At 40.3% G+C, this 25,085-nt stretch overlaps 3 protein-coding genes across 3 annotated transcripts; 1 reads left to right on the top strand and 2 right to left on the bottom strand.

Moving 5' to 3' along the window:
* Nucleotides 1-227: 227 nt before the first annotated feature.
* lrrc59 (leucine rich repeat containing 59) lies at nt 228-5,485 on the top strand. Its single transcript, XM_029455545.1, has 8 exons — nt 228-438; nt 580-689; nt 864-923; nt 1,692-1,850; nt 2,565-2,669; nt 2,753-2,825; nt 3,094-3,285; nt 3,872-5,485. Exons 2-8 carry the CDS (start codon nt 588-590, stop codon nt 4,150-4,152), a joined length of 972 nt encoding a protein of 323 aa, XP_029311405.1. The 5' UTR covers nt 228-438; nt 580-587; the 3' UTR covers nt 4,153-5,485.
* Nucleotides 5,486-8,991: 3,506 nt separating this feature from the next.
* Nucleotides 8,992-12,163, bottom strand: nat9 (N-acetyltransferase 9). The gene is made up of 6 exons (XM_029457217.1): nt 11,980-12,163; nt 11,037-11,146; nt 10,791-10,931; nt 10,586-10,645; nt 10,067-10,161; nt 8,992-9,975 (listed from the first exon to the last, which is right to left on the bottom strand). Exons 1-6 carry the CDS (start codon nt 12,054-12,056, stop codon nt 9,826-9,828), a joined length of 633 nt encoding a protein of 210 aa, XP_029313077.1. The 5' UTR covers nt 12,057-12,163; the 3' UTR covers nt 8,992-9,825.
* A 1,268-nt stretch (nt 12,164-13,431) lies between these two features.
* On the bottom strand, nt 13,432-17,659 carry syt15 (synaptotagmin XV). The gene is made up of 7 exons (XM_029456700.1): nt 17,535-17,659; nt 16,920-17,077; nt 16,246-16,538; nt 15,549-15,710; nt 14,269-14,377; nt 13,684-13,866; nt 13,432-13,571 (listed from the first exon to the last, which is right to left on the bottom strand). The coding sequence occupies exons 1-7, from the start codon at nt 17,657-17,659 to the stop codon at nt 13,432-13,434; spliced, it is 1,170 nt and encodes a 389-aa protein (XP_029312560.1).
* Nucleotides 17,660-25,085: the final 7,426 nt, after the last annotated feature.

The following is a 25,085-nucleotide window of genomic DNA, read 5'->3' as shown; positions in this document are numbered from 1 at the left end:
GCATCAGATATTAAAAGATACAAATAGAACTTTATAAAAGTTATTGTGCAGCAGTACACAGTAGGAAAGAGTGCAAATATATAAAGTGCAAATACAAAATATAAATAAGGTGCAAGTGTGCATATGTATATGCATGTATATTATTTGTGTATTGTGTATTTATCTGGTTATATTTATACAGTGTTGGTGCATGTGCTGCAGTGTGTGCTGGGTCCGCCGGTGCTGCACGTGGCGCTGTTCGCTTCAACGTCTCCGCGCTGTCGTTCAATCAGTGACGTGGATTTTCATTGAGGCAGTCAGTGCTGCCAGAAAACACAGACTTACCAACGTCTCAGAGCTTTTCCACTAACTTTCTTTACATTTAGAAGTTGGGACCACTCATTTTATTTCCTTCGTTTGTCCCACTTCAGTACAGTTTTGTCACCGCTTTCATAACAGGTGAGCACATCGTGTAAAACGTTCAGGTTAGATAGGGTTTCCTGCTCTCTGCTAGTCAAGTATCTGCAGTACAAACTGTGTTCAAAATCCCCTCTTGTCAGTGTTTATTTTTCATATTAACTCTACAGTGTTTTCTCACAGACTCCAGAATGAGTAAAATCAGCAAAGTGTTGAACCTGAAGGATCAAATCGACGGTAATGAAGCGGACCTGAGTCTGTGTAACCTCACCGAGGTGCCAGTCAGAGAGCTGGTGAGTTGTGTGTGTGAAAATATTGTAAAATTAAACATGAATTGCATTATATGGATGTAATGTAACTTTAAACATAAGGCTGCCATGCTGTGGTTGCAGGTTTCCTGGCTTGAAATGTTTATTACATGTACATTTACTGGTGAAGTTAAACTGAACTATGATTTATCCCAACAGGCTTTATTCACCAAAGTAACTGTTGTGGACTTGTCTTGCAACAACATAACCTCCCTTCCTGTAAGTACAAACACAAATTAATCTATTGTCCACAACCTTTTTAAAATGAAGTAATGTGTACATTGTGTGCATGATTTAAACTATTGTTGGATTTAGCCGATAGATTAAACTTGAGTTTCTCCTTTAAGAATCATGCAGGAAATTTGGATAAAATGGACCATAGAGTGATATTAGCGTTCTGATTGTTGAGATTTAAGGATCATGAGAGGCCTGAAGAGGTAATAGTATCCAGACGAAAGTCAGGAGGAAATGTGACACTAAATCCTCTTCTTTCTTATCCCTTTTATTTATTCCGTAACCCCTCATATGTATCTCGTGACCCAATGGGTTGGGAACTACTGCCTTAAATGTGCTTAATATTTCAAAAATGTAAATGTCATTGAAGTTTCTACAGCTTAAAAAGCTTTAAAATGCTTAAATTCTTTGACAATTAAAGGTATGCTATTACTTCTTGCTTCATGGCAAAGCTTAATGTAACTGTTGTATGTTTTAAAGCCTACAGAGTCAAATGTGGGATTAAACATTAAACATTAAAAGTGACTTGACTGTACTATTTTTAGGAAATATGATCTCCGACATCTTACCTAAGCAAACTCTGGGATTGCTATGTGATACTGACATTCTGCATGTACATGTTTTTAACCCTCTTTAGAGCACTTAGCATGTTAACCCTGAACTTTACCTGCAGACTTCCCAACGTTGGCACTAACGAAGTACAAATATTAAGACTTGAGTTCTTATTTCTTTGGCTCTGTTTCCTTCTTGTAGCCAGAGTTCTGCAACCTAACCCACCTAATGAAGGTGGATCTGAGTAAAAACCAGCTGACCTGTCTGCCAGACGACCTGGGGAACCTGGTCAGCCTTCAGCATCTGGACCTGTACAACAACAAGCTGACTGTCCTGCCGGTCAGCTTCTCTCAGCTCAGGGTGGGTGCCAGACACGACGAGCGCTGTTGCTCATGTTACATTTGTATGTACAGATTGCACCAACGCGAAGCTACAGTGTGTGTGTGTGTGTGTGTGTGTGTGTTGTTTTTATTGGAAACCACGAGATTATGTAAAACGAAAGTTACGTATGTAACTACGGTTCTATAAATCCTGGATGACCGCCAGAGTTCTTAGTCACTCGGAAGATTCTGTAGGACTGATCTCGAAGATGACACCGGATCTTATACATGACCGGGGTCACACGTGACTTTGTTGATATATTCGACCGGCACATGTGCGAGACGGAAGGTATTCAGTATTAAGCACGGCCTCTGGCCGTCAGTAAGGATGAAATAGAAATGTATTTATTTTAGGCTGTTTGTTAGAGAAAAGGGATGAGCTGATGATCTTGTTGTTTCATTAAAGGCATAGATTGACATTTCTATACGCTTATTGACTTTCTTCCTGAGAGTTGGATGAGAACATTGATACCACTCTCAAATCTATGTTAAATATTAAGGTAGCACCAGCAACCTTAGCTTAGCATAAAGACCGGGAGCAAGGAAAAGCAGCTAGCCTGGCTCTGTCCAAAGGTCAAATATCCTCCTACCAGCACCTCTGAAGCTCACTGATTTATTACGTTTTATCTCATTTACTTAATCCGCCAAGAAAACACAAAATGAACTAGTGAGTTTGTTTCCGGTTTGTTCTCAGAGTCTGAAGTGGTTGGATCTGAAGGATAACCCGCTGGAGGCCGGCCTGGCCAAGGCAGCAGGAGACTGTCTGGATGAGAAGCAGTGCAAACAGTGTGCCTCCAAGGTGAGGGACGGAGAGATGAACGATGGAGAAGAGATTAATTAAGCAGTCTTCAGTATCTAAAACCAAAGAACATTTTCTTCCAGGTCCTGCAGCACATGAGAGAACTTCAGGATGAGGTCGATCGTGTACGAGAGAAACGCCTTTTGAGGGAAAAAGGTTGGTATCTGAGCGTCTTTTTATTGAGCCGAAATCATATATAACCTTAGTACCTTTTTACTTACTTTTATGCTTTCAAACTGGTATTAAATGTGGTCAGATTTGTAGTTTTGCTGTCTTACTCTACCTAGAAGAGGTAAGTAGGCAGGGATAGTAATCATAGTGCTTTTGTGGTCCCGTAGCAGTTTTATCTGCAGAGGAGTAAGTGCATTTTATTGATGGCAGAAAACCAGAAATAGAGTTTCTTCTAAACACATCCCTCCATCAGAGCTGGAGAGGAAGAGGGAGGTGAAGCAGAGGGAGCGGGAGGCCAAAGAGAAGGAGGCTCGTAAACGGGAGAAGGCGGAGGAGAAGGAGAAGAGGAGGAAAGAGTACAACACTCAGAAGGCGGCCGTGGCTGCACGGGAACAACAGAAGAAGAAGAGTGAGGAGAAGAAGAAAAAGAACGGACAGGCAGCAGGTGAGACTTCCCGTACACAAGAGAGAAAGGGGTATGACACGCACCGAAGGAATTGCGGTTATATGGCATGCACTGTAACCACTCTGACACCAAGCCATATATTACATACATGCCATAAAAAGTGTCATAATAAAGTATCTCATAAGCTGTTGAAAAAGTAATTGTATAAAATGATGTCAGAAAAGTCATAGTATAGTATGCCGTAAAAACGTGTGGCTGTATTATTTAGTCTAATTATATACATATATTCTCATTGTCGTTGTCCAACAGTCTACACTGTAATAGGGAAGTTAAACATGTTCGATTAAGATGTTTTTCAAAGTAAACGATGGACAATACAGAAGTTTGAAGACCACAGAACGGCGTTTCTGTATTTAAATGAAAATCTAAATATCATTTTGTAATTTCTTGCATTGACAATGTTGGTGTTTGGCAGCTGTCTCATATCAGTTGTTGAACTGTCCTTGATTAGAGAAGTTGTTTCTTTGCAAAACACAGGATTAGTTCTGTTAGAGCCCCCCTTGCCTCTTAGAGTTTTGTTTTCAGTGTTTTAGGAGTTCTAACGTCACTCGCTTCATCTCGGCAGATAAAAAGGCTGCTGTGGAATCGGCGCCTAAACCTCGCCGTTCTCTCATTGGCCTGATGTTCAAGCTCTTCCTCCTGCTGCTACTGGGATTGGCCGGAGTCGCCGCCGCCTGCCGACTGACCGACCTGCAGAAGGAAGCCATGTGTGTGCCGGTCAACATCGCCGTGGACGACGTCCTATCCTGGGCCAAAGAGCAGGAGGGCGTGGTCAGACAAATGGTGCAGAATCTGTCGTCCGCGGCGAAGGAGTTTGTTGAATCCACACGGGCGTCAAAGAACTAAACTCATCTTCCACCATCACCTTCCAGAGCTGCAGGTTTTCCACTCCCACCTGTGAATCCTGGGATTTTTTTTTTTTTTATATGCTGAAATTAAGAATTTCATAGGCAACCCTGCATCCCCTCACCCTGCTGGGAGGTGGCGAGTCTGTTCAGATAGACAAAAGGGGGATTGACAGATGTGTTTAAAATCATCTTAAATTCCTATGGAATTGTTGTCGCTCTTGTACCCTCTTTGTAATACAGCCTGTTTTTAAAGAAGCGTCTTAAATGTCTCCCCGACCAGGTTTTTCGTTAGGGTGCATTATGTGGAGCGTGGGGTGCATTTGAGATGTTCAGAGAAACGTCAGGTGGCCCCGTCTGTGCTACACTGGAGTGCTGAGTCACGTGTTAGCTGCCGGTCAGAGTTGTGCATAAGCTGGTGTTGGATGTGGAACATCTGAGCATGTGCAGTGAAGGCTGTGTGAATGTAGAGCGCACTCGTCTGTGGCCTCCTCTGTTTTTATAGTCTTAAATCAGTCGAACCAGCTCTCCCATCTTGCAGCTAATACACATCGGGCCTCATGCAGGAAGCAATAAACAAACAACTTTCCTCTTATTTTTGTTCTTATTTTGTTCGTAGCCATAGATTTCTGGGATTCAGCAATGTTTTTGTTTACAGACAATTTTTACGAGTTGTCGAGAGCACACTTTGTGTAAGTGCACAAAGTGTTTGTCCAACATATGTTGTAAATTTGAGGTACATAAAAAGCCCATGAATATCCTATCACATTTAGATTTATGTTTGTGATTGGATTATTACATTTGTGGGCTAAAGAAATGTTGATCCCAGTTAGCAGTTTAAAGACTGTTGGAAGATGATATTGCGTGCGCTCAGTTTGCTGTAACACCAGTACTGACAAATCCCATGTTTACTTTGTTTAGGTTTATTTAACAGGACCTCATGCAGCCTTTATTTAGTGTCGTCTTTTGTGCCAGAGGGTTTGCACACGGCACAACATCACACACCTCCAATTTATGATCAAGCAGATTAATCATTCAAAAATACAAGAGAGTTTTAAGAGAACAATGCTGCGTGAGGCTCAATGTGTGGCATGCAAACTAGAGCCCAACTTTATAGAGTGGACTTTTATCATCACGGTATAACGATCTCATGTGAGTAAATATTGGCGAACCTACAGCAGGACAGAAATGCCAAAGATGTTTGAAGTCATTTAGAAACAGTGTTGTCATTAGAGCTGCAACTAACGATTATTTTCATTATCAATTAATCTGCCGATTATTTTCTAGATTAATCGTTTGGTGTAAAAAAAATGGCCTTCCCAGTTTCTCAAAGTGCAAGGTGATTACATTAGTTTAGTTTTTAGTCTAAAATCCGAAGATATTCAGTTTAATGATATAAAACAGGGATACAAATGGAAATCTCCATATTTGTGGGATTGAAAAATGCATTTCCTTCCATTTTTGCATGAAACATTACTTTGTCGATCGACTAATCGTTGCAGCTTTTAGTTCTTACAAACTTTGTCCAGCAGAGAGCAAAATGTCCCGCTCACTGTATGATTAAATAATTTACAAATGTAGTTATTTATTATTTTAATGACTTGACTAATTGTTTCAACTCTAATTTATGCTTTAAAAAAACAATATCGTCCGATTTTTCTTAAATAGTTTTGTGTATTGACCTCAATCTGGTTTCAGTTCGGCTCTTCCCAGAGCACAAACTGCATTTCATACCAACAATTATGCTTGTTTGCTACAAATGCTGTCTACATCGAATATACATTTTTACTAATTATGCTGTTTTACACCTTTGGCACTATTTTACCTACTTTCCATTCGATCCATCACACTATACATCAAGACACTACAGTATTTCATCAAAGTGAAATTAGTGTAATGAGAACTTTCAACTCAGATCTGCACATAATACCCGTTACCACACAGAAATATCAGAATCGACACAAAGATATTCAGACCTGATGTTCACTGTGATGGATGGATTACACGTGTTACATTTCAAGACTCTGCCCATTTGATTGTTAATACAGCACAGACTAAATGGAAACCAGTAGCTGCATGGAAGGTAGGAAAAGTACAAAAAAAGGCAGCAAAATGAGCAAACAAAGGGTCATCTTTAGTATAAAGTATACATGTTTTGTTGTTAAGGGGATATTGCTTGTTAAAACCGATGTATTGTTACAGTTCACTCAGAATGGTATAATTGGGACCAAGAGCAACTAGTGGTCCAAAGTCTAAAATGCCTTTGTTCTTGTAATCTTTAAACTAAAGAAAATAAAAAGGCAACTGGCAGATTATTTTGTGGTTCATTGAGTGAAACTGGTGACTTTTAAAATGCAACTTGTTTTCATATGTCGGGAAATCTTCTTTCAAAAAGGCTGCCTTTGCTGCTGCTGCGGTTCTTGTACAGCTTTGTTCATGTTCTCATTGTCAGCGTTAATAAATGGCTATGCACTGCAAAACATATGCGTCTGATTGTGTAACTGAAGCAGAAAGGTGGTGACTACATCTCGAGTTAGGACTTTGGAATCTACAATGTAAAAGTAATTAAACGGCACATACTGAGTTTGCTAACTTTGGCCAGGCTCGTATAGTTGAGGTAGAAACATATCGATCTCTAAAGCTCGGCAAGAAAGTGAATAGTATTTTCCAAAATGTCAAACTTTTCCTTTCAGTTTCTTAGAGTTGTGTCCAAATTCAAACTGAGTAAATGTTGCTTGGCAACACACTGCAGTTTTAAAGAATGCCGAAGATAATTATTTGGATTTCATGCCAACTTGGAAGTTTTCGTCCCCTATAATCTTTCCAATGGGGATGAGGATGCTGCGGGATGGGACGGAAAACCATTGAAAAAGTAGGCTAAGCTAGTAATGTAACTAAGCTAGTAACAAGTATTTGGGGACAGAAATATATTGACTTGCAGTGAATGAAAACTATCACCACAAGGTACATTTAGAAGCTACTCTGGAGCTTTTGATCGTATTACATGATCATCAGTTGTCACAGAACTGTGGCTGTTAACATTTCTGCACTTTAAAAAAAGACTTGTCGTCGTCCTCGTGTTTGCTGGAAAGCTCGGGTGATGAAGATCATGTGATGTGACAGAGCTCCAGAACAAAACTGTTTTCTCAGCTGCCGTTTCAAAGAACTTTGATCCTCAACAATAACTTATGTAAGTATTTTTTTCCTGCTTTTTAAAAAGATGAACTGGACACATGATTAATTTAAACAAGGACTTCTGCAAAGGAAAACCACTTTTGTTTTTAACAGCTGAATATAAGAGCTAAGCTCCAAGTTAATCTATTTGCATAATGTATGAGGTCCATTTCCGTTCATCACTTTAACTGCATATTTAACATCCACAGTCGATACTGCAAACTTTACACAACATGTGAATGAGCTCAAATAACAACTAATGACAGAACAGTCAAAGCCATTAGCCTGATGAAGCTTTCCTCTAATACGTGTAACATGTCCAGTGGAGCAGAGGGACGTACAGTGAAGACATATTCAAGCCTCCTCAGGAAGTGATAAACAAATCTGTGGAAAACTGCCGTTCGAGCCGATTCATGTTTTAAAGAAATGTGTTTCCCAAAGCGACAAAAAGCTAAAATGTTGACACAAATAAGTCAGAGGTTCTATAACCAAAAACAAAAAAAGTGAAGGTATTTTTATACATTTATATCAATCTAGCAAATCCCACATTTTGATTTCCTTTTATAATAATGGTAGTTTAACGAAACGAGAGTCTACAGTTCTGGTCTTTGTGAGGCTGTACGGCTTTGAGCTAAATGCTAACGTCAGCATACTAATATGCTCTTGATGCTAACATGCAGATGTTTGGCATATAATTATTACCATGTTAGTTTAGGATGTTAGAAACCATTGTTGACCTGATGCTAGTGAGGCAGATTTTTCCAGCCCTGGGTATCGTCTGCAGTCTCCCTCTCAGGCTCAAGCATCATCAACTCTAATTCTCTGAACTGGATTTTGACAGTTGGGGTGAGATGATCATTAAATAAGAAAGTTAAAAAAACAAAACCATATTCTGGATTCCCTAAATAAATATCTCTCTCTTGATGTCAAAAACATTTGAAGTACTTGACGGGAAGATGAGGAAAAAGCACACTGAGGTTTGAAAATTAGAATGATATGCTTCCATTTCACATTTGGGGTCATGTGGTGCGATATAAAAGCTGTTCAATAAAGCTCCTGCAGTTGGCATTTGATTTTAACCACCAACCTTCCGGTTTTAAACGAGAAGATTATGAGAAATGCAGCGGACTAATGTGGCAATTAGGAGCAACATGAGACAATATGTTTGTTGTAATGTAGGAAAGATGCGTTTCACTCCGACTCGTCATTACTGTGCACCAGAAAATGGAAATGTTTCTCTTTCTCACATGATTTATTCTGCACTTTAGAGTTAAAGAGAAGAAATAGTTTGACAAAAAAAGCACTTATTAACTTCCTTGCCAAGAGTTTCCTGAGAAGATCGATATACTGAGAACCCCGTACAGTCAACGTGAAGCTACAGACGGTAGCTTGTTAGTTTAGCTTAGCATATTAGCATAAAGACTGGAAACGGGGGAAACAGCTAGCCTGCCTCTGTTCCGAGGCAACAACATCCACGTACCTCTAAAGCTCACTTCTCAACACGTTGTATCTTTTGTTAATCTGCACAGTGGTGGAAGACGCAATCAGAAGAAGTTGCAACACAGAAATGGAAAAATACTCCATTACAATCAGATGTTTTACTCAAGTAAAAGTATTAAGTATCAGCAGTAAAATGTAGTGACATATCCAAAAAAGTAGAGATCGATTAAAGAGAAGAGCAGAGTTTAATGTCTCCGGATCAGAGAGGAATGAGCTACAGAAAAAGGAAAGATAGGAGGAGGAAAAGAGAAAGTACGTATTTCCGGGATCTTGAACACTTTGCTTTTATGAGATACAAGATTTAAAATATGAGACATTCATCTCATGTTGAAAGTAAAATCTGAATCTGCAATATACACTACATGACCAAAAGTATACGTACATGAGTTGTTTTTTTGCGGTTTGGGTTAGGCCCCTTAGTTTCAATTAAGGGATTATTTTACAGCATGCAACATATTTAGACAATAGTGTTTCCAACTTTGTGTGCGGAAGATCTTTCAACATGACAATGCCCCTGTACATAAAGCCAGGCACATAAAGAAACAGGGCCCTGACCTCAACCCCATCCATCACCTTTGACCACAGCCAATGTACTTTTGTACTTCTTTCCTAAAAGTGTGGAGGCTGTTATAGCAGCGGATTAGTAGCCATGGTTTTGTAATGACATGTTTAACAATCTAATAAACAATGCTGGTGTATTCACATACTTTTGGCCATACTGTGCAACTGGTAACTCCAGGTGTCCGATAACTACAATGTAAAAAAAGTACAATGTTTCCCTCTGAAATGTAGTAGTTGAAAAATAAAACTAGAATATATCCCAAAATTAAATTACTTACATAATCAACCAGTCCCTCCAAACTGTACTTGTGCAAATGTATTTCCCACCTCTGCAGATGTGTGTAAAATTCTAAAAAGTTTAAAGCACACACCAGATTTTAGAATGATCTCCTTCACAGCTGGTTGTGTTGTGTGGGACGTGTGAGTGCAGTTCAGCACTTCACTGTGAAACCAGCTCCTGTCTGTTGCTGCAGGTCTGTCTGTAGTCTCTCTCCTTCATGTCAGCCGTGTCGTCCAGCAGCCTCGCCCGGACGGACTCGTCCACCGCCATCTCCAGGGTCACCTCTTTGAACACCTTGGACACGGACACCTGCGGCAGACACGAGGACGATGGTTGGACTCACTTACAGAGCATTCCTATTCTGGGGCCATCGCACACAATGATCATGTGATGTTATTACCTTCTGGAAGTGGAGTTTCTTGAACATGGCGATGCTGACCTGGTTGTCCAGCCCAATTTTCACTTCATATTTTTTGACCCCAAGTTTGGTGACTCCTGTTGGAAGACAACACTCTGATCCACCTCCATTCACAGACTATCATTCACAAATTGTAACTGGAGTTACCTTCACAGTAATCTGAAGTGAAAAATACTTGAACGTTTTATGAATGTACGCATTGCAGCAGCAGAACAAATGTTTTTCTTAAACTATGTCAAATAATATTTTAGGCAATTTCAGGCTTTCAATTATTCCAAAATATTAACTTTTTGTTTGCTGAAAACTCAAGACTATTGTGGTGGACGTCGCTGCGCTTTATGTGTTGCTGACAATGAGCGCAACACAAGACCTAGAAAATTGGGCAGCGATTTAAGAGGTCTGAAACGTGCCAAGGAGGGTACCCAAAGTCAGATTCTTTTTATTCTACAGTTTTTTTAAACATGTTTACAAGCCTTCTGACATATTGTATAGGCTTCTTACCGTAGCTCATCATCATGCGCGTCACCTCTTTCCCGATGCCCTTACCTCTGTGACCGGGCTCTGTTCAAAACAAGAAACTTCATAAGTGTCAGGGAATTAAAAATACAACAACCAAAAGACGAATGTAGGAAATGGTTCACAAGTAAAAAACATGATTGTAGAAGTTTGATAGGCCTTTGCTTTTGGTTAACACGTTGGGCATCACCTGCTATCATGACCTCCAGCTCAGCCAGGGACAGGTCTGTGGGGTCCGTCAGAAAGATGTTGACATCTCCCACCATGCACTGCTCCTCTCCCACACTGCTGTCCGCCCACTGCTGCTTGTCCAAGATGATGAACGTGCACTCTGGAAAGACAGAATAAAAACAAATTAAAAACAGCTTTTCTTTGAGTAAAGGTTGAGATATTTTACATGTGCATGACCTCAGGGTGGTGCGATATGCCCCCTTACTGTCATCATCTTCCCTCCAGCTCTGCTGCATGTCGTACTCTTGCTCCAGGCTCAGCGGCTCTGAGGCGGTCAGCTGCTGCAGCTCAGGAGACTTCATCCACTGATGATACCTGAAACAGGGGGATATAAAAAAACAAAATTGGTTGATGATTCACAGAAATATAAAAATAAAATACAATATATGTATTCAAATGAAGACTAACATTTAAAGCCCAAACACACATTCAAACCATGTTTTGTACTAAATATATTTCATGTGTGTGAAATCATTAGAACAATGGTTATTTTATTTTTATTTTATACCTGACTTGATTAAATATTTTTGAAACAATAGCCTTCAACTACGGTTTAGATCAAACTAAGTCAGACTTCAGATAGACAGAGTTAGCCCGGGGGTTCATGAGTATTAGCATCACTGGATTATAATTATCGATGCATTACCGTTACATCATTAATGTTGCAGCTAGTGAAGGTGGAGCTCATTGTAATTACTTGTTATACTGCTGGGTCGCTATAATAATATATCATAATGTATTAGTTGATTATTTTTTATATAAATAATCGAAATCTGAAATGTATTTTTATTTTATATGTGTATTATATTTTGTTTATATTCTAATGTACGCGCTACAAATTGCCCCTCGGGGACAAATAACGTGTTTTAAATTGAATTTGAATTGAACAAAGCATTTAATCAATTTGTTAAAAATAGAAATCGCCTTTTACAAGAAAATGTAGCATCATCTACCACTGATATTTAGGATTCAATTTAAAAGAAAAAAACTGCCATATGTTAACATGAAGGTAAAATAAAAACACTCCGCTAACAACAAGACAGGCCCAGAGAAACACCATAAAAGAAATGAACAGAAAAGGATAATAACTGAGACACTGAATGAATTATTAAAGCTAATAGACAAAGAAAGCATGTTGTTGGTTTTACCTGGGCACGTGCTCTGCATTGTAAGGAACCAACACGACTTTTTGTCCCTCCAGTAAAGTGTTCTCATTTATCTTCATGATGTTAAAACCAGGAATAAACCTCCAATATGACCGATAAAATAACGTTTAACTCAGTTTCACATCCATGATGTCAGCGCATCATTTACTTCCGGTTTAAGACTCAAACTGCGGCTGCGCACACTGATCTAAAGGTGGAGGTCGCCACCTGCTGGACAACATTAAAAAGAACCGAGTTCGCTTTTTCAGATTTTCTTCTGAATTCTTTGAAGAAAAATAAATTAAATATATATATTTAAATTCAAGTTTGGATGTAGATAAAGACACACATCACAGAAAAAAAAAATATATATATTAAAAAAAAAGAAATGAAGACTAAAAATGATTGTTCAATTTAGCTGTGTCAGTCTCTCCCAGTTCTAAAAAGGTATAACAATGTCAAATTAAAACATTTTAATGTATGCTTTTGTTTTCTTATAACAAAATTCTTAAATTTCTTTACTTATGTTTTCCACAAGGGCAATCACAGTTTCCTCCCCAATCTACTATCTTATTTAAGGATAATAATATATGTACATTTTCATTGAAGCTTATTTTACATACAGATGACTTTGATTTAGTTTCTACACTCAACTTGTGCTGTAAGTGAAAATAGTAAAAAAATAAGGTTGAAAAAGAAAGAGAAAAAACCCAGATAATCTCTCCCTGTCACTTTTAGTCATATTTTTCATTTTAAAGTTTCAAGATATTTAATTAGCAGTTGCACAATTATATTAAATTGAGAGAGCTTGTCTAAAAAATGAATATTCTGTATATTAAGGGTATTCATTAAGAAGTACATTTACAATTGTCAGTAAACAGTAGTTTGCTTCCCACATGTGAGTATGTAATTTATATATATATATATATATATATATATATATATATATATATATATATATATATATATATATATATATATATTTGTTTTGCTGTGATTAGGGAATAAGAAAGAGCTGTAGAAAGGTTCATCTATGATTCAGGAGAGGGGGGTTATTAAAGGATCTGGTTCTAGATTAGAGGTAATGACTCAAAAAATGAATACATGAAAAACTATGGCTTAAAGTTGCTTCTGAGGAATGTGTATCTGATGATCCTTCAAGACAAAGTTTTGGTTTTGCGTGTGCTACAAGGATTCAGAATTCGATTAAAGAAACATTCAAGTGTCCCTGGAACAATGGAAAGAGACAGTAGAGGCAATCTACATAATGGGGAAACGTAAACATCGTTTGAAATTGTAATAAGTACAGGTGGAAGAATTGTTCTTGTTGTTTCTATTTGTAAAATCCCCAAATTCCTGATTCAGATCCTTTATTGAGCCTGGACGGATTTTGCAAATGATGATTTTATTATGTCAAACCTTGTGAATATACATTGTGTGTGTGTGAATTGTGTGTTAAGCGGCCCTGCCCAGTCCGTGCCACAGTTGCACCGGCACCTGTGGTGTGTTGACCATGTCCATCCAGTGCTGCAGCTGCGGGCCCCTGGCGTACATGAAGGGACCCAACACCAAAACTCCCAGCAGGGCTGGAAGCTCTGTGAGAACAATACAGACGGAGCAGAGCCGAGGTAAATACACAGCTGATCTAATACTGAAGTTTATGTAGCGGGACATAAGATGACATGCACATTAAGGTAACCCTTTCACCTGAGCGGACGTCGTTTGGCTGCTGCAGCTCAAATCTCAGACAGGCCTCGTCCAGGTGCTGTGAGCGCAGTTTAAAGGTCATCCTGTGGTCGAAATAGGGGTCGTTTTCACTTTTTGCCACACAGCTGCGCTTCATCTTAACCACCTGAGTGTGTATCTGTAAGCTCACCTGGACACACACACCTGGGAAATCCGAACATGCTGTATTACCAAAACTTGCAAAGTTACTCCACTGACAGAGTTTAGACTTTTCGGTAGATTTGCCTCATTTTCATTCCTGTGAAGACGTCAGATAAATGGGTTTCTTGAAATATTAAGTTAGTATCTCAAAATTTTAAATATAACTTAAAAACTCAAAATAACGACTTAGTATCTCAAAAGAATGAGAAACGTTCTAAAGATAATGACTTCAAATGTCAAAGTAATGACTTAGTATCTCAAAATATATCAATAGAGAAAGTTTGTCGTAATAATGACATTAATTATCTTTTTTTCTTTCTATTAGTGTCAGAATTAGGCTTCCATAGGAACAATGCGGAGCTCGGACACACATCCATAAACTTTTCCATAATCTGAAACTCGTACCTGCGTCTGTGAGCAGCTGCAAGCCTCGAGCCCTCAGAACCAACACAGAGAGGCGCTGCTGAGACGGACTGTAGCTGAGAGATATCTGCACATCACCCAGCTCTGAACACTGAGATTACAATGATTATGAGCTTTCATGAATAATTGTGCACATGCAGACGTACAATGTGTTTCTGTGTCATCCTAGTAGTGGAGGAAGAAGTATTCAGATCCTTTACTTCAGTAAAAATAACAATACCACACAGTGAACAACTCCACTACAAGTAAAAGTCCTGCATTCAAAACCTTGTAAAGTAAAAGTATGTAAGTATTATCAGTACAATGCACTCAGCTTTGTGACGCTGCGTCTTCCAGCTTAAAGGTTCAATGTGTAGTTCAGAGCCACCTGATCAAAACAAATAGGGGGCAGTATTTCACCTCTACTGGGTCCATGCATTAATCAAAACCATCCGTTATTAAAAATAACAACTATAGTATGTTAACCTGCTTATATTTTAGTTGAGGTAGTTTGTGATATTTATGTATTCTAAGTTTTACACTATTCTTTATATTCTGTATTGTATTCTACAGCTATATCTCTCTCTTCTAGTGCTGATATATTTACTGTGTATTTTTACTCCTGTGTCTGTCTGTCAGTCAGTTTGTTAATTAGAGATATGTGCGTGTTTACTGTGGCACTGTGGCTGTACGGTCCGTGTAAAGTTATATTTTGATAGTTTGTATGCTGGCTTAGTACTGCTTCCCAGGAGGGGAGTGTGCAGCGGCTCCGGCGGCTCGGATACGGCCGGCGAATATCCCAGCCCCGGGAGGAACAGGCTGATGGGTCCAACCTGTGTAACGATCAGGTGGGAGTTGGCTGAGTTGTTGCTCTCTGCTATAGTGACTCACTATCAGATGCTGAGTTCAGTAGATATCTCTGCAACACATAGACGTCTTTGACAAAACGTCAACACTGTTACCGCTTCACATTCTGTTCATAATGTTAGTTCATTGTTTTAATGTTTTAAGTTTAATCTTAAACATTGAACCTTTAAGCTTAAGAAGAACCTCAACCTATAAAGGAAGACTTTATCCTTCAGTTTATCACAAACATTTAAAGTCAAAACCTCTGGAGATAAATGGTTTTCAGCAGGTATGAAAAATTGTAAACTGAAAAGTAACTAAAGCTGCAAGACACATGTAGTGGAGTAGAAGTATACAGTTGCATGCATTTGTAATACTCAAGTACAACTACCTAAAGTACAGCTCTTGAGTAAATGTAATTATTTACATTCTGGTACCTGTGTGTTTTCCTCCGTCTCCAGATCCCTCCAGAGCACCCTGCCGGCCTGACCGAGCTCCCCCTCCAGAGGAAACAGCACCCTGCCCACCGCGTGGCGTTTGCCGTCCTGCTTCACACTCAGCACACACACACTCAGGGTGCTCTGAGGCACACCTGACACCTGTGGAGGGAAACATACAAAAAGTGTGTGAGACACAAATTGAGATAAAAACTTTTTTTTCAACATTAAAACTAAAAAAGAATCCTGCTGCAGAAACATTTTATTAGATTAGAAACTGTTTCCAAAGCTGTTATACCAAATGCACGACTCTTTTTAAAATTGCAGTTTTTGTAAGAAATATAATAATATAGTTGAAATGCACTTCTGTCAAAAACATTTGATTTGGGGAAAAAAAAACTGTTAGAAACTGTTGTTTATACTATATACTGCAAATACTTCCTTTTCTGTGATTTTATTTAATTGTTTTCTATTCTCAAATATAATCGTACACTTATTGTAGTTTTTTAACTCTAATATTTAACATGAACTGGTGATTTTAGATGTTTACATTTGACCTTTTGTCCTTTGGGTGTTTTCTTTTTAATATAAACCATTACAAGTTTCTTCCACATCCTCAGATGTACTTCATATTTCTTCCATGTGATTTGTATTTATGTGTGTGCAACAAGCAAAATAAAGACTTTTGTGTCCTCGCCTGGAAAACGAAGCAGTCGTTGAACTCCGGGTCGGGCCCTGTGCCCCGGGCCTTGGCCTGGCGGGGCCTCCGGTCGTCAGGGAGAAGCCGGATCTCCACCAGCGTTACGTTGCCGTGGAAAAGGGGAGGGAGGTTGCCGAGGCGAAGCAAGGAGACCATGAGCTGCTCGCTGCTGTGTCGGTACTCCACAGAGAAGCAGAGACGGGTGGCCATGCCGGGAGGAGGTGCCACCACCTCGTTCAGAGGAGGAACAGAGTAGAGACCGGCCAGCACCGTCCCCACCGGGTACCACCCTGATTGGGACAAGTTGAGGTCGGATGTAAGGACGTGTTAGGGAGTGTGTAGGATCCAAAGGTTATTTAAAGCGATAGTTCAGATTTTCTGATGTGGGGTTGTATGATGTAATTATCCATCGTCTATGGTAGTATATTACCTACAGTACATGGCATTCTTCCAACTATCCAAACTATCCCTTTAAATTTAGTGATATGTCTGTGATAGAGAGATTACAGAGGAGAGATGTAGCGTTAGCATGTCACTTTGGCAGAAACTGAAACATCTTTAACAACAATAGAGAACGTCTAATTCTATGAATAGATCACTTCAGTTACCAGTATCATCCAAATTACTGTAGGGACTATATCCAGTGTCAAATAAAGGTAGTAATGACCTACTCCTTACTGAGAGTGACCCACGATGGGCCAGTATGTCCCTCCTAGCCTCCATCTTTATCTCCTCCTCTTCTTCGATCTCCTCCTCCTCATTTTTCGGGTCACCATGATTTTGTGATGTGAAGCGAGGGGGCAGGGTGAAAGGGATCTCACTGGGCATTTAACACACACACACACACACACACACACACACACACACACACACACACACACACACACACACACACACACACACACACACACACACACACACACACACACACACACACACACACGTGGCCTTTGCAGTATTTTAAATAGCAACTCAAATCAGCAGTACAGGTCCCATATACTATGATGCTTCTAAGAAATGGATGCTGTTCTACAGTGAGATACTTTTTTCTGAGAAGTGGTGGTCTAAAGGTTTAAGATGCTGACCATGTATTTATAATGTCCCCAGTCTAAGTCCAGCTGGGGACATTTGTCGCATGTCAAACGCCCTTTCTCTCGTCTCATTTACTGTACAATACGTAATACAAAAGGCAAAACATACAACAAGAGATAAAAGGAAAAATATAGCTTTTAACCCTTCAAAATAAAACTCAATATATAAATATGTTCATGTTTTTTACTAACCTGGCCCAGGAGCCCTGAGATACCAGGATCACTGGAGCAGAGCATGCTGGTACTGAAGGCGTTGTAGAGAGCAGCTCCTCGTACTGACTCCGACCCTTCTTCTTCCTCCTCCACAGATAGTACACCATCAGACCCAGCAGCAGCAGGAGACCCCCAGACAGACCAAGAGCCAACAGTAACACCTGGTCTAAACAACCACATTGACAAAGATAGTAAGCCCAAAAGTATATTCTAATGTATGGGTCTAACGCAGTTAACAGCTTACCTGCCATGATTATTTCGCAGTTCTGAAGCTGAAGCTACTTTTTTGTCTCCTGTAGTTGAGAGTTTAGCAACAAAGTGTGTGTGGAGTGTGTGTGAAGTATGTACTGTATGTGAGCAAAGAAAGTATCAAACAGCTGGATGATTCTCACCATGTCATGCTGTTATCTGGAGGTTACACTCGCACCACTTTAAAGGACCATACCGCTCATTTGTGATTTACAAATGACATGTGCTTCACATTAGAGCCAATCATTTGCAAACTATGCTGTTGTGTTTTAGATTCTTGATGCATTTTGATCTTCAAGGCAGCCGTCAGTTTATCTTGATTTCATTAAACGGTCAGTCCTTCAATTTTACACATATAACAAATGGTTGTCTGACAGGGAGAATGCGTTACATACATTACATGGTGAACATGATTTAGAGTTCAAGTGGCAATCCTTAAGATTTGAGTCCTGGTTGATTTGGTTGAAAACACCATATTTACTAGTGGTAACAACAAATACTCCCAGAACACTGGGAGCAGCAAAACACTGACGCTCACTGACAAACACATTGCGTTTCCTGTGACTTCATAATAAAAGTCAACTCGTGTTTCGGCAGTTAAATGCTTTTAATGTGACGAAACGACACCCAGTTCAAATATATATATATATATATATATATATATATATATATTGCACATGCTAATAACTAAATAATATACATGTAATCTGACTGCTCTTAACACTGATCTTCACTCAGAATCAGCACACACACACACACACACACACACACACACACACACACACACACACACACACACACACACACACACACACACACACACACACACACACACACACACACACACACACACACACACACACACACAATCTGTTCAGAGATAGGACAGCAGCTAATGCGATGACAGCTAATCCTCAGAGCTAAAGGTAGAGTAATGGCCCTCTCTCTTTTGCGCACGCATATGCACATGCACAAAGAAAAATCCTCAACTTCACACGAGGTCCAGTTGAGAGAGAGAAGAGACAGAGCAGAAGATCAAACTGAAGACCAGTCACAACAGTTTATGTGTTTGAGGGAGGAAGAGTAGAGGAATGATGGGGGGAAGGAGAGACGCCATTTAGCACTCCTTGCTCTGTGGCAGGGCAGAGGGCAAAACAGGACACAAGGTGTAAAGTTAAAGGTAAGACTTTATTTTTTTCTTTTATATGACAATAGTCTTTTGTGGAGGAAACACTGCGAGGTCAGTTTAGAACAGGGGTTGTGGATTTGACAGTTTGATAGTAAGTTTTAGAATACATGTTTTTGTGCAACTAAATCAGACAGAGAAGCATTTATTTTCAGTACGTGAGGGACTGCAGAACTGCTATAATTGTCTTGTAAAAGCATAAATACAAATACAAGAGAAAATAAAAAAGTTAATTTTAATTTCTCTAATCCATTCTCGCTGTCCCTGTCTTTCTTTGTCTTCCCTGCTCTTTTAATCTGTCTTTATCAAACTACATTTTGTCTCAACAATCAAATAATCTGGATTGTGTAATCCCATTAGGCTAATCTGGGAGTGCCTGTGAGTGTGTGGGCGTGCGTGTCTGTATTGTGTAGTTGAATTGTATTACTGAGTTGAAGGTGGGTATCAGTCAGAAAGAAAGAAAAAAGGAATAATTCCGATGTTTTGGGAAATACGTTTATTTGCTTTATTGCAGATTATTATTATTATTATTATTATTATTATTATTATTATTATTATTATTATTATTATTATTATTATTATTATTATAAGAAGATCATGTCTGTAAGCTAAATAAGAAGCAGGCAGCCAGTCATCTTAGTTTAGTATAAGAACTGGAAACAGGTGGACACAGCTAGCCTGGCTCTGTTCAGTGTTTTCCCATTTCAAGACAGACGTTGGTGACAGTTAGCAGGTTATTGTTTTTGAACGTTTAAGGAGAAAGAGCAAATAAAACTCAAAGATATGTCTTTCTTCGCAGGCTGGTGCTGTTGCCATGGCTAGGCCCGGGCGCCCTGCGTCTGAGAACTTCCAGCCAGTCTGGTCTTCAGTCAGTCAGTCAGTCTCCTACTCCAGTGGAGCAAAGCTTCTAGTGTCGGAGGATGGGGATGATCAGACGGCCATTTTATCCCTCTCTAAGAGCTCCATGGATGTGGTCATGGCGACAGTTCCGCCGCACAAGCGTGACCCGGCCTGGACCCACATGGAACTAAGACGCAGCTCCAGCACCAACACACACTCTGAGCAGAACTCAGTGACGCTCCAGAAGATGCACCCTCGCATATGGCAGCACAATTCCTCCAACGTGGACATGCACACCAGCCCTCCTGCCCTCAGCGAGCGCTGGATCGCCAACATGCATCGCTGGAGTGCGTCCAGCACCAGCACACACAGCCGCAGCAGCACTCCTGACACAATTGTGTGGAAAGGTGGGACCTCACGCCCCTCGAGTCTAACCCAGGAAACCTCTTGCTCTCCCTTTTCCAAAATGACCTCTCCACCAACCTCGCCCTCTCCTTTCATCTCCCCCTTGCAGACACCAACGTTACCAACTGAAGATCTTTTAACTTCTTCTTCTTCAACACTAACGCTGAGCCCCCATCAGCAGGTAGACTTATTTGCTTCCTCGCCCACGCCATCTCTGCTGCGATCACCCCTGCATACTCACACTGCCTCACCCTTGCCGTCCAACTCCCCCAATCTCCTCCAGCCCACCAGCACAGAGGATGAGGGCTTCCTGGAGAACAACTCGCTTTCTTTTACATTCCCATCCCCGATCCCGTCGTCTGTTAGTTTAGCAGAAGGAGGAGCGTCATCAGATCCAGGATGGCTTGACGATGACGTGATAGAAGAGCTGCACAGTCCTGGAGGCTCACAGGTATCGGGTGGTGGAGTGATGAGCCCAGTGCAAATGTCAGGCTACCAATCGCCTAAGTCTCCCGCAGACAGACAGGAATTAGGAAGAGGAGCCTCAGTTTTCCATCTTGAGCTGCCGTGGCAACAAGGGCAACGCTGTCCAACAGGCCGAGGTTGGAAGTCACCCCTGGTTTCTTCCTTGAGCGACTCGCTATTGGGCGACTGCTGCAGGTGCAACTTGAACAGCAGAGAGAGTATTATAAAGGCTCAGGAGTTCAGGGAGGAAGGTACAATGACGTCACAGCGGGAACTGGTAGACGCAGCGGTGCAGACGATCTCTCCCTACGGCTCCTTGTGGGGCCTCAAAAGGGACATTTCCAACATGGGCTCACACTCCTTCTTGGGCTCGCCGCCTGGATCAAGACTGAACCTGAAGTCCTCAGTGGGGTCCAACTCCAACCTGGTGTCCCCGTCCGCCAGCATGTTCCCAGCAAACAGCAGAGAGGGGGAGGAGGAGGAGGAGGAGGAGGAGGAGGAGGAGGAGGAGAGGCAAGGAGACAACCCGACGTGGGACGTTAACTCTGCCCCCTCCTCGCACGATTTGGAGAGGAGGAGGTCATGTCTAAAGATGAAAATCCTCCAGGGGGTGACGAGGGACGGGTTTGGGCGGAGGGGCAGCATGAAGCAAGTGCAGTGGGACGAGGACGGGATGACATGGGATGTTCACGGAGCTTCGGTGGACCCGAAAGAACTGAGCACAGCCATACGGAAACACCTGGATCTTCAGAACAGCCCCCTATTTCCAAGACTCACCTCGAAGAAGAAGAAGAAGAAAGCGCCAAAGCCTCCTCTCTTATCGAACACGGTGAAGGCGATGGCCCCAGAACTTCATCCACCTGTGATGATTGTTACCCCGGCTTGTACAAGGGAGGGTGAGAGTGATGAGACACCAGAGGTAGATGGAGAGAGGAGGGAGGTGGAGGAGGAAGGGGGAGGCAACATGGAGGAAACAGTAGAAGCTGCTCGGAGATTAAGCAGAGCAGATGCAGCTTATGCAAAAGAAGATGATGAGGTTTACGGAGATGAAGGCAGCGTACATCCTAAATCACCCTCACATGGGAGTGGACAAAGCCGCAAGAAGAAGTCACTGAGGAGGCCTGGGTGGTGCATAGGCTCCAAAAAGGAAGAAGAAGAGTGATCCTCTAGATCAAATCCAATGATTGAATATTGATTATCCATAGCTGATCAAGTCCTCAATTTGCACAAAAGCACTACTAATAAACTCTGAAGCTCAGAGAGACTTTGACCAACCCTGTCTACTACAATATTACATTCCCACGCAACTTAACTGCATTCTTAACTACATTATTTTCTCCCAGGTTACGGTTGCAGTTTTAACCACTAGTTTATGTTTAGGCAACAAAACTACTTTGTTAAGTTTAGAATAAAGATCATAGTTTGGTTTGAAATAATTATGTTTGTTACGTCAATTAAGATACGGATGTGAATTAAAAAAACTCAGTGTTGACTTTTGATTTCACACGGGACACAAACAACCAACCCCTGTGTGAACGTCCTGTGTTTGTTAGACCCACCCATCCCCCCCCCGTCCTCCTCCTCACATGGCCTTCTGTGGAGTGATTAGAAACTAACTAGCAGCTCTCACATTCATGTGGTTTTATCTTGTTGTTGTCGAGACTTGTCTTTTTGTCATTTGGTAAAATGGTGTAGATGAACCTTGTTCCTCCTCTCATCAACTGTTTAGCAAGGGCTTACTAAAATACTAAAATCTCTCTTAGTATGGCCCTCTTACTGTCCAGTCCTATCAATGCAGGAAGAGAGCAGTCAATAAACATGTTGATGTTTGCATCAGGGTTCAATTATTACCATGCACTACTGTACATAAAGACTGCGCTAACTGTGTCTGTTTCTTTAGGACGGTATGCAGCTTGAAAGGAATAATACTGAAAATTGTATTATAATTAAAGTTAATATTCTCCTAAAACATGCTTGAATAAAACATTAATCAAAAAGAAGACAGTAAAGGATTCACCATTCAAGGAGATGCATCTCTCTTGCTCTAAAAGACATGTTAGTTTTCAGATGGCAGTTAAAAAAGTATTATTATTACTATCATTACTACCGTTTTGAAGTAGCGGTACTTTACTTGAGCTTCACCGATACTGGCCAATACTGACAATGATTATGTATTTTTACTATAGTAAAAGACCTGTATACTTCTGTCACCACTTCTCTTTGTGCACTTTTTGTTTTTGCACGCTTTTGTAACGAGTTTCTACAGTTTGTGATAAATCTTTAAGCCCGACACGACTTATTCTTCTAGATATAAGAAGAAGAAAAAACAGCCAAGATCTCCGACTCTTTACAGCTGACAAATGAGGGAAGTGCTGTGGAAGCACATGTCAGGATTTACTCTCAAGTATTCACTCAGATAATTATACAGGAGGTGACTCAGCTGAAATATGTTTGTTGTTTAATAAACACTAAAACACAGTAAACTCTCCTTTCCTTTCTTCCCACACTTTCTCAGCTCATTAACTGTGGAAAACATACACAAAGTTGAGTTGTATGTAAACTTGGTGAACCACAGTGGTGAGGTTTGACTATTCAGGCACTGCCATTCAGATGAGCAGGCACATTCTCTCTCATTCACCACAGAAAAAAAGCTCAACTCACCAGTGGCTTCCACTGCAGTTGTCATATGTTCACAGATGTGTGTAGAGCGGGCATTAGGGTCTCAGTTGCTGTCACTTTGTATAATCCAAAACATACAATGTTGTCTTCAGCTGAGTAGTTCCACTAACAACTGTCAACATCTGGCAACTGTAAATATGCTACAAAATGGTAGAAGTAATAAAAATGTTATTGTATAACCCGACTATAGCCCGACCACTAATGGATTTTTTAGGCTGATACCACTATCAATATTAAATTACATACATATTAGAGTTAAAACATGATAACATGATAAGTATGTATTGGCCTAAACATAATCCAAAAATGTTTTTTATTGGAGTCCCTTGAATTATTTTTCTTTTAAAAATGTTGACCTTGATATCTATTGAATCATACATCATACAGGGGAAAACAACACTAAGCTAGAGGCTTTGTGACGCTTAATGCTTTTAGCTAACTGCTAATTAGCATACGTCAGCATGCTAACCTGCGCACAATAATAATGCTAACATGTTGATGTTAAGCTGTTATAGTGTTGATCACGTTCACCATCTTAGTTTAGCATGTTAGCATGCATTAGCATTAAATACAAGGTACACCTAAAGCTCTGTTAGTTACAGATATTTGACATTTTGACCTCATTGTGGTGCTCGATAGAGTCAAGGGATCCCCAAAGTTAATTCAGTTCATCCTGAGGGGGCCATGAATGTCTGTACCAAATTTCATGGTAATCCATCCAATAGTCTGAGATCTTTTATATATTATTTTAACACTCTTTATTTGCTGTATTGTTACAGTAGCTACTTCTCAACAAATAAAGAAAAGGAGAAGTATCAAACAACTTCATATTAGCTACTGTAGATCCCTCCCACCTCACCGATGCCAACAAAAAGTAATAACATTAATAACAATAACAGTAGTATACATACATTTGATTAAGAAATGTAACACAGAAGAAAAAAGAAAAAACTACTTTAAAAGCAAAAATATAAAGTAAATAAAATTAGGTTCTAGAAATATCTTAAAGTATATAGTTTAAGATCAACTAAGATTAACATCTCTAGAGCCATGTTGCTAGTTATGCAAGTATACGTATGTATGTTAGTACTATATAATGAAGGAAAGGAATTATTTCTGTACTGCCATTTCTAATTATTTATCGCCAACATACAGTATAATATCCGTCATAAGCTAATATCAGCCTAATCAATTTATTGTTCTAACTCTCGGACTGACCTTTAATTTCTGGTCTCTCCTCTCTCATTGGGCTCCTCTTACTCCAGGTTTAAATATCCGGAGAGGTAAACAACATCTTTTTTACTGAGTCATGTTTACACAGGATGAACTATAGTGTAGATTTAGGCTATCGGAGATAAAGGTCATGTTCAGGTCACTATGTCACTGCTGTAAGTCATGTGACATGATGTGATATTTGTTTGTGTACAGTGCTGCATTGCCTTTGTGCTGCGTGCATGTTGGTGTACTGTGAGCATACTATATGTATGTGAAAGTGCTGATGGGACTCCCCAAAATCCCCTTTTTCTCAGCGGCAGTGGAAACTCACAGTTAGAGGAGAACAATCCAGTGCTCGGCCTTTGTTGCGACACAGCTCATTGTCCCTATGCGTGTGTGTACTGTATGTGTACCTGTGCATGTACATCTGCGTGCGGTTGCTGCCTGGTATAAATAGCGTTGGATGTGTGCCGGCCGGTGATTCTGTGATAGAC

The sequence above is a fragment of the Cottoperca gobio genome, chromosome 19 (genome assembly GCF_900634415.1).
Source record: "Cottoperca gobio chromosome 19, fCotGob3.1, whole genome shotgun sequence".
NCBI classification, from domain to species: domain Eukaryota; kingdom Metazoa; phylum Chordata; class Actinopteri; order Perciformes; family Bovichtidae; genus Cottoperca; species Cottoperca gobio.
This window is presented reverse-complemented; position numbering and strand designations above follow the sequence as displayed.

Bases quoted from the DNA above. Each gene is read 5' to 3' on its own strand.
- lrrc59 (XM_029455545.1), top strand. From the start codon at position 588: ATGAGTAAAATCAGCAAAGTGTTGAACCTGAAGGATCAAATCGACGGT. The intron at 924-1,691 runs GTAAGTACAAAC...TCCTTCTTGTAG, and splicing joins ACAACATAACCTCCCTTCCT to CCAGAGTTCTGCAACCTAAC. The intron at 1,851-2,564 runs GTGGGTGCCAGA...GTTTGTTCTCAG, and splicing joins TCAGCTTCTCTCAGCTCAGG to AGTCTGAAGTGGTTGGATCT.
- nat9 (XM_029457217.1), bottom strand. From the start codon at position 12,056: ATGAAGATAAATGAGAACACTTTACTGGAGGGACAAAAAGTCGTGTTG. The intron at 11,147-11,979 runs GTAAAACCAACA...CCCCTGTTTCAG, and splicing joins AATGCAGAGCACGTGCCCAG to GTATCATCAGTGGATGAAGT. The intron at 9,976-10,066 runs GTAATAACATCA...TGTCTGCCGCAG, and splicing joins AGAAACTCCACTTCCAGAAG to GTGTCCGTGTCCAAGGTGTT.
- syt15 (XM_029456700.1), bottom strand. From the start codon at position 17,659: ATGGTGTACTATCTGTGGAGGAGGAAGAAGAAGGGTCGGAGTCAGTAC. The intron at 15,711-16,245 runs GCGAGGACACAA...TTCCCTCCACAG, and splicing joins ACGACTGCTTCGTTTTCCAG to GTGTCAGGTGTGCCTCAGAG. The intron at 13,572-13,683 runs GTGAAAGGGTTA...TTGTTCTCACAG, and splicing joins GCCAAACGACGTCCGCTCAG to AGCTTCCAGCCCTGCTGGGA.